The sequence below is a fragment of the Palaemon carinicauda genome, chromosome 3 (assembly GCF_036898095.1).
Source record: "Palaemon carinicauda isolate YSFRI2023 chromosome 3, ASM3689809v2, whole genome shotgun sequence".
Lineage (NCBI taxonomy): Eukaryota > Metazoa > Arthropoda > Malacostraca > Decapoda > Palaemonidae > Palaemon > Palaemon carinicauda.
Genome location: NC_090727.1, coordinates 157,688,774 through 157,703,773, shown reverse-complemented (window position 1 = coordinate 157,703,773; position 15,000 = coordinate 157,688,774). Strand labels below are relative to the sequence as shown.

The 15,000-nt window shown below is 34.4% G+C and overlaps 2 protein-coding genes across 4 annotated transcripts in view; one reads left to right on the top strand and one right to left on the bottom strand.

Moving 5' to 3' along the window:
- LOC137638717 (prolyl 4-hydroxylase subunit alpha-1-like) overlaps nt 1-7,304 on the bottom strand; it is a 200,162-nt gene extending 192,858 nt beyond the window's left edge. The window contains exon 1 of the mRNA XM_068371041.1: nt 6,905-7,304. The gene's annotated coding sequence lies outside the window, so the exon portion shown is untranslated. The remainder of the gene's footprint in view (nt 1-6,904) is intronic.
- The window catches only part of CDase (neutral ceramidase), a 255,835-nt gene that overhangs the window by 229,353 nt on the left and 11,482 nt on the right, over nt 1-15,000 (top strand). For all 3 annotated transcript variants that reach the window (XM_068371039.1, XM_068371038.1, XM_068371037.1), the window contains exons 4-6: nt 12,966-13,142; nt 13,244-13,439; nt 14,797-14,927. In XM_068371039.1, coding sequence (XP_068227140.1) covers nt 12,966-13,142; nt 13,244-13,439; nt 14,797-14,927 — 504 coding nt within the window. The remainder of the gene's footprint in view (nt 1-12,965; nt 13,143-13,243; nt 13,440-14,796; nt 14,928-15,000) is intronic.

The following is a 15,000-nucleotide window of genomic DNA, read 5'->3' as shown; positions in this document are numbered from 1 at the left end:
ATACTGTACATACATACATCATCATCATCTCCTACGCCTATTGACGCAAAGGGCCTCGGTTAGATTTCGCCAATCGTCTCTATCTTGAGCTTTTAAATCAATACTTCTCCATTCATCATCTCCCACTTCACGCTTCATAGTCATCAGCCATGTAGGCCTGGGTGTTCCAACTCTTCTAGTGCCTTGCGGAGCCCAGTTGAAAGTTTGGTGAACTAATCTCGCTTGTTATTGTTGTCATTGTCTGACGTTTACAAATCATTACGTCAGTCCATTATTATGAAAAGAGACGTCAGTCAGAGAGGATATCATTAACATTATTTTCTATCCTGTATTAAGGGTAATTAAGGTCAGGATGATGATGGTGATAATGATTTCAATAGGGAATTCCAACTGTTTTTCCTTCAATTATAATTCCCGCTTTCATCAAACAGGATCTAAGTGGTAATCTATATCAGTGATACTATATCTCTCTCTCTCTCTCTCTCTCTCTCTCTCTCTCTCTCTCTCTCTCTCTCTCTCTCTCTCTCTCTCTCTCTCTCTCTATCTCTCTCTCTCTCTTCTGTTTAATTATAGAGAAAGAGCCAAATAATGCCACACAAACAAATAATATCCGAAAAATAGTTAAAAGGATAAAGCAATATGAGAATAAAACGTACATGACACTCACACTCACACACACACACACACACACATATATATATATATATATATATATATATATATATATATATATATATATGTATATATATAGATATATATATATATGTATATACATAAATAAATATATAAATATAAATATATCTATATATATATATATATATATATATATATATATATATATATATATATATATATATATACATGTGTGTGTGTAATCACGTGTATTACTTCATGAATACGAATGACTATTTTGGAAATAACTGGTTAATTTTGAATATGTAGTCAAAAAATTAACAGAGACATGGTATTCAATGCATTTATAAAATTTAACAGCATACATTAAAGACACGAAAACGAGCATGATGAAATTCCTGACAACTAAAATAGAAAGAGATAAACAGTACGTACTTCTTCTTCTTCTTTAGAAAAAAAAAAAAGCTAAGAGGGCAGTAGGATCTCTCGAGGAATTGACGAGCTGTCATACAGTCTCGTGTTGTAACCGCCCTGCTCATTATTATTATAAGTTAAGCTATATCCCTAGCTGGAAGAGCAAGATGCTATAAGCCCAAGGCCTCAAACAGGGAAAGTAGCCCAGTAGGGAAAGGAATCGAGGAAACAATTAAACTACAAGATATGTATTAAACAATCAAAATAAAATAGTTTAAGAACAGTCCCAACATTAAATTGGATCTTTCATATAGAAACTCCAAAAAGTTGAAAAAAACATGAAGAGAAATAAGATAGATTATGTGCTTGAGTGTACCCTCAAGCAAGAGAACTCTAATCCAAGACAGTTGAATACCATGGTACAGAGGCTATGACACTACCCAAGACTAGAGAACAATGGTTTGATTTTGGAGTGGCCTTCTCCTAGAAGAGCTGCTTACCATTGCTAGTCTCATCTACCCTTACCAAGATGCATCGATTTCCATTTAAGTACAGAAACTAAATTCCTGCGTGTCGTAGAAAGAGACTAAAAGGACAGCTGCTGCCTTGTAGTGTTGCTTTTTAGCCCACACCCAAATTGTGGAAACTGCTACATTGCAATTGGGCTATTAAGTCGAAGGTTAGACCCACTGCCAATGACTGTGGTTGATGACTACAAAGGCATGCGATCGTAAAACACACTGTCAAAGTATAAACCATGCCAGAGAGAAACTCTTTAGCTATGGTAAGCAGCTCTTCTAGGAGAAGGACACTCCAAAATCCAGCTATTGTTCTCTAGTCCTGGGTAGTGACATAGCCTCTGTACCATGGTCTTCCACTGTCTTGGGTTAGAGCTCTCTTGCTTGAGGGTACACTCGGGCACACTATTCTATTTTATTTCTCTTCTTGTTTTGTTAGCTTTTATAGTTTATATAGGAGATATTTACTTTAATGTTGTTACTCTTCTAATTTTTCCTTGTTTCCTTACCTCACTGGGATATTTTCCCTGTTGGAGCCCCAGGGCTTATAGCACCCTGCTTTTACAACTAGGGTTGCAGCTGAGCAAGTATAATAATAATAATGTGGCAACTACCCATTAATGTAGGGATAGCGGTGAGAAAGAAAACTGGTGGTAGAATCGATATTAACTTGAGGTATATCTTTCTCGATGGCTGTGTCAAGAAGATCAATGATCTACAGTATTTCCAATTCCACGAAGCAAAGGGCGTAGCCCTAATAAGAAGATTTTTTATAATAATAATTCACATTTGGGTGTTAGTTGTTCGTGTGATTAAAGGATACATATAAATATATTAAACAATGCAAAACTTGAAAAAAATAACTTTATCCATTCGACTACCATGAGAGAAATAAATGCAATCCATATAAACGGTTTCAGATTTGAATTTAAAATCGAAATAAACTCATATCCAAAAAGACAAGCGATTGCTTCCTCACTGGCCATTTTGAAAAGTATGGGAGTCAAGTGTGTTGGTGGCAAACCATCACACACAAATTATAGGCATTAATAAAACGAAAAATGGTAAAGCACCAGTCCATCAGAGTTTCAAATTGAAATGGTCAAGATACTTGATACAAGGGGGAAGAACGATATGGGAAGAAGAAATAATGCCTAAAGACTGGGAGAAAGGTCTAATTGTATCTATATTCAAACAGAAAGGCGGTGTCAAGGAATGCAGTAATAACAAGGGAATTAAACTAACAGAACAATGAGTGAAAGTTCTTGAGTAGTGATGTTTTGGTGCTTGAGGAAGAGCAAAGTCCCGGAGAAGTTGGTTAGAATGGTAGAGATGGTACACAAAAGAACAAGGACAAAAGTAATAATAGCTGCTGGGGACATGGAAACTGTCGAAGTTAGTGTTATATAACACCAAGGTCAGCATAAAGCCAGTTTTTATTTGTGCTGGTCGTGGATGTGTTAAGTGAAGAGATCAGAAATGAAGAGTTGTGACAATTACTGCTGGAAAAATGAGTCTTTGGTGAAGGGTGGGACCTATGAGGGGGAGGGGGGGGGGTCGAGAGGAAGGCAGAGAATTAGATGGCGAGATAGGGTGAAGGATGATATGGAGAGAAGAGCTTTGCTAGAAAAGGGTGTTTTTGACAGAAGGCACTGGAGGGAAAAAAAGAATGCAATATATATATATATATATATATATATATATATATATATATATATATATATATATATATATATATACACACACTAAATTTTGTACCATCAAAAACTCGCTATGTATGAATTAACCTTTGTCCAGGAATCCACATCGTCCTGTTTCATACACCCAAACTTAACCTCTCATAGGCCTATGAGCTCCTAATGCACAAGAGTTCACGCTTACATAAGGTCGTCTTAATCTAAACAAAATGGATAGCTCTAACGAAGGCTGTTCTGGATGAAAGAATCGTCCTAAAATATGACATGGGCCTAATTTAAACCACCTTACCAAGAGCAACAGTCCATGCTCAGCCTAATGCCAGATTCATCTTTTAAACCAAGTGAATGTCTATCTAATTCAGCAATGCGCTGAACGTTGTCTATGGTTAAACTCGATATAAATACTGTATTTTTAAGTAGATATTTTACTTTACAGTTAATAAATGTAGTATCATTTACCGGGCATTATAATGCTAGCCTACATTAATGGACCCATTAAACACAAAGCAAAAATAGATTTATCACAGGAATTCACCAAACTTAATGTATATACATATGATGCTAATCTCTTTGCATCAATTCCGTGTCCTAAAAGTAGATTATTATTATTATTATTATTATTATTATTATTATTATTATAATTAAATGCTAAACTAGAACCCTAGTTAGAAAAGCAGGATGCTATAAGCCCAGGGGCCCCAACAGGGAAAATAGCACAGTGAGGAAAGGAAACAAAAAACATTTCAAGAAGAGTAACATTAAACTAAATAACTCCTATATAAACTACATAAATTTTAACAAAACAAAGGGAAGAGAAATGAGATAGAATGGTGTGCCCGAGTGTACCCTCAGGCAAGAGAATTCTAACCCAAGACAGTGGAAGACCATGGTACAAAGGCTATGGCACTACCCAAGACTAGAGAACAATGGTTTGATTTTGGAATGTCCTCCTAGAAGAGATGCTTACCAAAGCTAAAGTCTCTTCTACCCTTAGCAAGAGGAAAGTGACCACTGAACAATTACAGTGCAGTAACCCCTTGGGTGAAGAACAATTGTTTGGTAATCTCTGTGTTGTCAGGTGTATGAGGATAGAGAGGAATATGTAAAAAATAGGCCAGACTACTCAGTTTACGTGTAGATAGATAAAATGAACCGTAACCAGAGAGAAGGATCCAATGTAATACTGTCTGGCCAGTCAAAGGACCCCATAACTCTCTAGTGGTAGTATCTCAACGGGTGGCTGGTGCCCTGGCCAACCTACTACCTAGGGTTCCTAAATCCCTTTAAAAGATAGCAAGCTAAAATGAACGCATGGTGCAAATTATGTGGCATGAAGATGAACCCTAACAATTCAAAGTATGATTGTGAAGTAGGTCAAGAACAGTGGCTCCTCTAGATCCAGATTTCTGCATTGATAAAGTTTCATTTAAAATTTTAGGTGTGATTCTTAATTGCAAATTTACTTTTGACACATTCGGTCTGTGTCTTCTTCAATTGCACGAAAAAATGAATTATTGAGAAAGTCGTTTAAGATTTTTGGTGATCAATCTATTCTCAAGAAATGTTTTAATTCGTTCATTCTGCCTTGTTTCGAGTATTGTTCTCCCGTCTGCTGACTCTCATCTTAACTTGTTGGACAGGAACTTACGATCTATTAAATTTCTTACTCCCGATCTGGATATTATTCTCTGCCACAGTCGTCCATTAGTTCTTTATGCATAGTGCATAATGAATTAATAATTCTGACCAAAAACAATTCTTCTTCCCCCAAGAGGTTACTGAACTGTAATTGTTCAGTGACCACTTGCCACTTGTTAAGGGTAGAAGAGACTCTTTAGCTATGGTCAGCAGCTCTTCTATGAGAGGACACTTCAAAATCAAACCATTGTTCTCTAGTCTTGGGTAGTGCCATAGCCAGTGTACCATGGTCTTCCACCGTCTTGGGTTAGAGTTCTCTTGCTTGAGGGTACACTCGGGCACGCTGTTCTGTCTTGTTTCTCTTCCCCTTGTTTTGTTAGTTTCTTTATAGTTTATATAGGAAATATTCATTTTAATGTTACTCATCTTAATAATTTAATTTTTCCTTGTTTCCTTTCCTCACTGGGTTATTTTCCCTGTTGGAGCCCCTGGGCTTATAGCACCCTACTTTTCCAACTAGGGTTGTAGCCTAGCAAGTAATAATAATAATCCACATTCGGTCTTCCAAGACCGCACCATCCAGTAAGTAGTACTAGGCATCCAGTTAGTTCTAACAGGGTCAATGCTAAACAGTATTCTAGGAGTTTTATTCCAGCTTTGACCAACTGTGGAATGAACTTCCAAATCGAGCATTTGAATCAGTGAAACATCAGAAGTTTGTAATTGAATAGGCTGACGCAAGTCTCTCTTCATACTTAATAAAACATCTATTTTAACGTTGTTACTGAACTTAAGATATTCTATATTCTTCATTCATTACTTTTCATAGTTTCTTTAATCATTCAATTTCTTCACTGAGCCATTTTTCCTGTTTCTCGTAAGTTAGTTAATAATACTAATAATCTCACAGTAGTGGCTTGTAAATATATATATATATATATATATATATATATATATATATATATATATACATATATATATGAAATATATATTTATATATACATCTTTATATATTTATATAAAAAATATATCTATATATACATCTTTATATATTTATATATACACACACACACACACACACATATATATATATATATATATATATATATATATATATATATATATATATATATATATACATATATATATATATATTATGAAAGATTTATTTTCATATTATTATTGTTAATCTTCTCGTAGTTTTGCCTTATTTCCTTTCCTCACTGGGCTATTTTTCCTGTTGGAGCCCTTGGGCTTATGGCGTCCTTCTTTTCCAACTAGTGCTGTAACTTAGCAAGTAATAATAATAATAATAATAATAATAATAATAATTATATACCTTTTTGAACTTTTAGAAACTCTCCCTCTTTCTCTCTTTACATATATATATATATATATATATATATATGCATATATATATATATATATATATATATATCTATTTATATATAATATACATATATATATTCATATAATATATATATATATATATATATATATATATATATATATATATATATATATATATATCTTTATATCTATCTTCTTCTTTGTCTACATCTTTTCCCACTTCTATATCTATATATATTTATATATATATATATATATATATATATATATATATATATATATATATATATATATATATATATATATATAATTGTGAACCATTTGGATAACTGCACCATCTCCACAATAATAATAACTACTTTAATTGGTACCCCCACGCATTCATTTGCATACACATTACGAATAACAAATATATACCCAAATAAATACAAGAACAATTCCCACACTATTTCAAATAGCATGAGAATACCCAGAAATCAACACACGACTCAAATTAATACCAAGAGACACATAATCCCAGTAAATCATTGGATTTAAAAGGTGAAATTAAAGTTCATTGGCATTTACGATAAAATGTCGGTTGTAAAATCAACTATAATTAGCTGAACTATACTAAAAATTGGGATTCCGAGTTAGTTAAATTATTTGACTTACCGTGTTGGTGGGCGGGTATGTGAAACGTGGATGTCTGGTAGTTCGCTCTATAGAGAAGCTTGTCAGAATGGCCGTCAACAATTTCGTTTTTTTTTTTTTTTTTATGTTGCGTTTTAATTACGTTAATTTTTAAATCTATTAGAATAAGTGGTTACGCTTATCGCTTTACGGGACCGGAAAAGCAGCCCTTAAAGTGAAGTATATAAAGATAAACAATCTATAATTCAGAATTCAAGCAAATTGTTGGATATTCGTGTCGTCACTTTTTCGTTTCTCAAACGGGTTGAGTTTAGATTTTCCACCGAGATGGAAAACAAATTACGACGATAGCAACTCTATTCGACAGGAAAAGCGTAAGACCACGTCTAAACGCGTCGGCTGCCAGCCAACTACTGACTGAGAGTCTCTCTGAGACTGAGAGTGACTGTCACTGAGTCTGAGTTACTGTACTGAACTGACTCACTCATAGTCACTTACCCAGTCCCAGACTCCCAGTGTGAGTCTCTCTATCTCACTCAAGCCTGGCCGTCTGAATGATTGGCAGATCGAGTCTCTCAGACAAACAGCTTTTAATGTGTCTGAGTGCTGATTTGCATTTTGCTTTAAGTTTGAGTGACTGAATGCGGGAACACCATGGTGTCTCAGTGTGTCTGAACTCTGAAGTAGTTGCCGCCAGTGAAGGGCTTCTCGACACTACCAGGAGCAATTGAACTGGAAATAAGTAAATTCAAATGTGAAATGGAAGATGAATTATCACTGGAAGGGGAAAGGATTAATGAAATAGAATTATTTAAATATTTAGGAACTAAGAACTCTAATACTAGATCTTTAGAATTTGATTTCAATGAATGATTGAAAAAAAAAAGGAAAAAGACAATGGCTAGGTTAAGTAAAATTTAGAAATCAAATCGCCTGAAATTACATATTTTTATATGTAATATATCAGGCTATATATCAGTTTAGTAAGATTGGTGTTACTGTATGGACACGAGTCGTGGCATGACAATGAAGAAATATCCTACAGATTTTGTAGATTTGAGAACAAAGCTCTCAGAAGAATATTGGTAGTTAAAAGGCGGGACAGAATTAGAAAGGTAAAGATAAGAGAGATTACTTGAGTGCAATATGTGAATGAGATCATGATAAGGGGTAGATGGAGATGGTTTGGGCATGCTCTTCGCACTCCCCAAGAGAGATTAGTTCACCAAACTTTCAACTGGGCCCCACAAGGCACTAGAAGAGTTGGAAGACCCAGGCCTACATGCTTGAGATAAAGACGACTGGTGAAACCTAACCGAGGCCCTTTGCGTCAATAGTGGGAGGAGATGGTGATGAAGCTCATCCCCAAAGATGGAGTCCTTGAGGTCTGTGGAGTGAACATTTTTAGTATTGTATTCTTTGTTCAGGATTTTTATCTTTACTAATAGACATACGTTAAAATAGATAGATTGATGACTTATTTCGATAAACATCGCGTGAGAAAGTTTGTCGTAGTACTACAAAACTGTTGCCTAAATGTTAATACAGTAGTTATTTATATGCAAATGTTTATATCTTCCATAATAAAAAGATTAATAACTTAGAATTTATACAATTTCCGGTTTGTAAACAAACGAATAAGGGAGAAAAATACTTGGAAAATTTTATATGCAATGTGTGAGAGTACATTGCCCGTACTAGTACTAGGTTTTTAGATATCTTTAACTGTATTTCCATTTGAACTAATGTAATGGTTGAAACCTTAATGATCTTTACATTTTTCAATACATGAATTTAATTTCATCCTTAGCCAGGTGTATTATGATGAATTCTCTTTACACATACACACACATGCGGAAAGAGAAATGACACATATTGCTATGAATTGAAAGATACAGCTCAACGTTATACTAAATATTTAGATTATTATATTTTCCAAAAGTAATTTTAGAGAGAGAGAGAGAGAGAGAGAGAGAGAGAGAGAGAGAGAGAGAGAGAGAGAGAGAGAGAGAGACTATGCCTAGACCATTAATCTTTCACAAATGTACTCTGCCGCTCAAAGGTTTTTGAAGGTTTGATAGTAAATTAACACATTTGATCCATTTCTTCTTCAATTGCATGAAAATGGATAATTGATAAAGTCCTTTAAGAATTTTGGTGATCAATCTATTCCGAAGCTTTTATTTTTAATTATTTCATTCTACCTTGTTTGGAGTAGACCTATTTTTCTCCTACCTGGTTTTCAGCTGCTGAATCACATCTCAATTTTTAATAGTTTATATATGGCATATTACTGATCAAGATATATTGTATATTCTTTATTCATTAGGCTCATTCTCTTATAGTTTATTCATTTCCTTATTCATTTTCCTCACTGGGCTAGCGATCAGACAAAAATCTCCCCCATCACCAATCTGCAATTGGCCAGCTTGATGATGAAACCTGGCCAGACCCCAGACATGAATAAGGACATGTCTGTGGCCTATATCCAACAGTGGACTAGAAACAGTTTTAGTTGTTGAAACACACACACACACACACACACACACACACACACACACACACATATATATATATATATATATATATATATATATATATATATATATATATATATATATATATGTACAGTATATATATGTGTGTGTGTGTATGTGTGTGTGCATACGCATGGATTGACGAAACAGAAGCTTGCAGGCGTCGACTGACGCAGAAAGACTATAAACAGACGCAAGTGAAAGGGCGTGTCTGAGGCCTTTGTCCTGCAGAGGACTAGTAGTGACTGATGATGAATACACACACACACACACACACACACACACACATATATATATATATATATATATATATATATATATATATATATATATATATATATATATATATATATATATATATATATATATAAGCTACATCCAAGCGTTCCATAATTTACAGAAAACGACGGTATAAAATATTGCTTTTGAAAGCGGAAACTCTCACGAGTAACTTAACATGGCATTGAAGCGCATCGCCAGATGACGTATAGAGAGAGAGAGAGAGAGAGAGAGAGAGAGAGAGAGAGAGAGAGAGAGAGAGAGAGGAGAGAGAGAGAGAGAGAGAGAATGATTTGACGGAAACGGTTTGGTTATTATAGAGCGAATCCTATGAACATTTAGAGCGAAAGCTGAGCTTTAGTGTTTTTGCATTTTTAGTTGGGTGATTTAGTATGGAGAGAGAGAGAGAGAGAGAGAGAGAGAGAGAGAGAGAGAGAGAGAGAGAGAGAGAGAGAGAGAGAGAGCGTTAGCCTACAAAATGCTTTAGAAAGTAGAGATAGATAATCAATAGGTTTTATAGAAGCAATGACGAAAGTGAGATAGATTTATAGATAGACAGATGATAGATAGATCTATATAGGTATTTATTCTGCCATTCTTCCATTTGAGGGATTTTTTACGTCACCTTGAAAGTTGTCTGTGCGTACATTACATGTTATGATGAATGTTGTACTTTACAATGTGGTCATAAATATTTTACATCTATCTCTCTCTCTCTCTCTCTCTCTCTCTCTCTCTCTCTCTCTCTCTCTCTCTCTCTCTCTCTCTCTCTCTCTCTATATATATATATATATATATATATATATATATATATATATATATATATGTATATATATATATATCATCCCCTCTTACGCCTATTGACATAAAGGGCCTCGGTTAGATTTCGCCAGTCGTCTCTATCTTGAGCTTTTAATTCAATACTTCTCCATTCATCATCTACTTCACGCTTCATAGTCCTCAGCCATGTAGGCCTGGGTCATCCAACTCTTCAAGTGCCATGTGGAAACCAGTTGAAATTTTAGGGAACTAATATACTGTATATATATATATATATATATATATATATATATATATATATATATATATATATATATATATATATATATATATATATATAGTCTAGGAAGTCAAGGTCACAATATATGATAGGATTGTTGAGCCAATTCTCCTTTATGGAAGTGAAGTATTGATGATGAATTCGAATAAAATAGGAAAAACTCCAAGCTCTTCAGATGAATCTCATAAGTGGAAAAATTAACCTGATTATACTTAGATGGTTTTATCAAGTGAAATAAAAGCATAACAATACGTTGGTGAGTATATCATCTAATTCAGAATAGGTATGCTTTGGGAGGGCGAGAAGTTCTAGAAGAGTTTACAAAGATTTGGTAAAGGTCATATTTTGGTGTGAAAGAAAAATGATGAGATAAAAATGGCAGGCATGGTGAAGGTTTCAAAGGTGTCACGACTGAGATGGTGTGAACACGTGGTGAGGATGGGTTGTGAAGAGGGCTTAGGAGGAACCTGTTGTGAGGAGAAGATCGAAAGGGAGGCAGAAATAAGATGGAAAGAAGGGGTTTGGTGAAAGAGGAGGCCTTATTATTATTATTATTATTATTATTATTATCATTACTTGCTAAGTTACAACCCTAGTTGGAAAAGCAGGATGCCTTAAGCCCAGGGGCTCCAACAGGGAAAATAGCCCAGTGTGAAAAGTAAACAAGGAAAAATTAGATATTTTAAGAACAGTAACAACATTAAAATAAATATCGCCTTATAAACTATAAAAACTTCAACAAAACAAGAGAAAGAGAAATAAGATAGAATAGTATGCCCGAGTGTACCCCCAAGCAAGAGAACTCTAACCCAAGACAGTGGAAGACCGTAGTACAGAGGCTATGACATTGGAAAAGACGTATCATGGACCGACCCCTTAATGTAGGGATTACGGTGGGAAAGATGATATTGGTGTGAAAGAGCTATTAGGGCTGTGATTAGTGCTGTGAGTAAATGGGGGCTCAACGTGCTTCTTATGAGGCATCTATGTGGGTGAATGAAGAGAGCAATGTTTGAGGAACTTTGCTATATAATGGGTCTAAATCGTGGATAGACCCATTGCTAGCAAAGTTTGTCAAATACTGGTCCTGTCATTACATACACAGATAGCTCATCAGAAGCACGTTGGGACCCTTAAGCTCACAGCACTAATCACACCTGTAATAGCCTTATTAGAGAGAAAATGAATGTAGTAATGACGTTTATATATATATATATATATATATATATATATATATATATATATATATATATATATATATATATATATATATGCATACATACACACACACACACACACACACATATATATATATATATATATATATATATATATATATATATATATATATATATATATATATATATATATATATTGAGGATAAAAAATCTCTGAGAGTTTTCATTGAAGGCGATTGGGTTAGTGGCGTCTACGTTATAGCTACAGAAAGTCTCGTATTTCTGTAGTTTCTTAGATTATCCGACGTGAGACTTTGTTTGAAGAAACAATTACTATTGCTTTCCGTTTATTATATCTGTACAGCTTACACCAAGGTATTTGAAGCTTCAAATGACAATGATTGCTGTAACATTTGCCTATATATATATATATATATATATATATATATATATATATATATATATATATATATATATATATATATATATATATATATATATATATATATATATATATATTTCAAGTTTTCTTTAAAAATTACAAGAAGCAAAGGAAGTCAAATTAATCTCAATATTTTGACCAATACACATTGGCCCTCATAGTCACAGTTACAAGAAATGCATATCTATATATATATATATATATATATATATATATATATATATATATATATATATATATATATGTGTGTGTGTGTGTGTGTGTGTGTATGTATGCATATACATACATACATACATATATATATATATATATATATATATATATATATATATATATATATATATATATATATATATATATATATATATATATATATGTGTGTGTGTGTGTGTGTGTGTGTGTGTGTGTGCCATACTGCGTACTAGTTTCTACACCTCTCTCCTTGCCATTATTTTCGAAATTTCTATTCCCAGCTAGCATTTAGCCCCGTAATCCATAAACCCCCATTTTCCCCGTAAGATGTACCACTTCACGGAGTGTGTCTGCGCATGCGCCGAACTGATGACTATCTCTCCACTGTTTTCAGGTCGTGAAAAGGCTACAGATGTCGTACGGTGACATGTACGACCATGACAACTTACTGTTGAGTTGCACGCACACCCATTCAGGTCCTGCAGGATTTCTACAGTACCTCCTCTTCGATATCACGTGTATGGGATTCATTCAGGAAACATTCGATGCCATGGTTGAAGGAGTCGTCAAGGTTAGTTCTGTTGAATTATTATTATTATTATTATTATTATTATTATTATTAGTGCAATTTGGATGGGGACACATGCTGAACTAATATCGTTTTTCTCCTAGAGCATCGAAATGGCGCACGAAAACGTGCGTCCCGGACACCTGTACGTGTCCAGCGGTGAGTTGCTGGATTCGTCCATCAATCGTTCGCCCACCGGGTATCTCAACAATCCTGAAGAGGAGAGAGCCAAGTACGCCTACGACACCGACAAGACAATGACGCTTCTCAAATTCGTGGCCGAGGATGGAACTGATATGGGTAAGATATTCAGTAGGTCTAGGAGCTTCATTGATTAAAGTTTCTTTGGCCAGGTCTAGGAGCTTCATTGATTAAAGTTTCTTCGGCTACATTGATTAAAGTTTCTTTAGCCAGGTCTAGGAGTTTGATTGATTAAGTTTCATCAGTTAGGTCTAGGAGCTTGATTAATAAAGTTTCTTCAGGTAGGTGTAGGAGCTTGTTTGCTAAAGTTTCTTCGGCTAGGTCCAGGAGCTTCATTAATCAAGTTTCTTCAGTTAGGTCTAAGAGCTTGATTGATTAAAGTTTGTTCGGCTAGGTCTAGGAGTTTGATTGATTAACTTTCTTCAGTTAGGTCTAGGAGCTTGAATAGTAAAGTTTCTTCAGTTAGGTCTAAGAGCTTGATTGCTAGAGTTTCTTCGGTTAGGTCTAGGAGCCTGATTAATAAAGTTTCTTCGGTTAGGTCTACGAGCCTGATTAATAAAGTTTCTTCGGCTAGGTCTAGGAGCTTGATTGCTAAGGTTTCTTCGGTTAGGTCTAGGAGCCTGATTAATAAAGTTTCTTCAGCTAGATCTAGGAGCTAGACCCTCTCCACCCAGATCCTTCGATTGATAGTTTCTTTGGCTACATGACATTCATTTAGAAATGTGACTGTCATTCTTGACTGTACATTCACTAATGAGAAACATTCACTGAAGTATAATAAGGAATGTTTATTCTTATCTATAAGACAGCCCTTTTGCCCTCAGTGAATTGTTTCTTGCTATACCCAAACCAAACTTCAACATTTTCTTCAAACAGAATGTGAATATTTATAATTTCTTTCAATTCTCAATCTACCTTGCAACGTTTTTCTTTTCCGACTTTCAGTTTTAAATTTATGTTGTAATATGGAGTAATTTAACTAATTCTTCACAACTTCATTCTCAAAAGATATAAGAAGTATTTTTGTTTTTCCAGAAACTTTTGAAAAAAAAAATTAATAACTGCAAGTTGCATCTAATAGCATGTTCAGGTGCATTTATTATTATTATTATTATTATTATTATTATTATTATTATTATTATTATTATCACTACAAGCCAAGCTACAACCCTAAAATGTTACAAACCCAAGGGCCCTAACAAGAAAAGTAGCCCACTGAAGAGAAAAATAGAGTAGAGAATATACTGTAATATAACAAAAGAAAAAATATATATCACAATTGCAAATAAACAACAGACAAAGTAAGACACAAGACTCATGCTAACCTGCCCAACAAACAATACCACGATTGCAGAAATTATGCCTGTGTATGTATGTGTATGTTAATTCACTTGAATCGAATTAATTCTCTATATATTAACTCGTGGATTATCAATAAATCTCTCATCCCTCCTAGGAATGATTAACTGGTTCGCAGTTCATCCTACATCGATGAATAACACCAACACCCTCATATCAGGAGACAATAAGGGTTACGCTTCTCAACTGTTCGAGAAAGACATGAACCCAGGAGCTCTGCCAGGCCAGGTAAGAAGAAGAAGAGTTAAGCGGGGTTTATACGGCTGAACTGTTCGTCGAACCCGGTTGTCGCACCTGATTT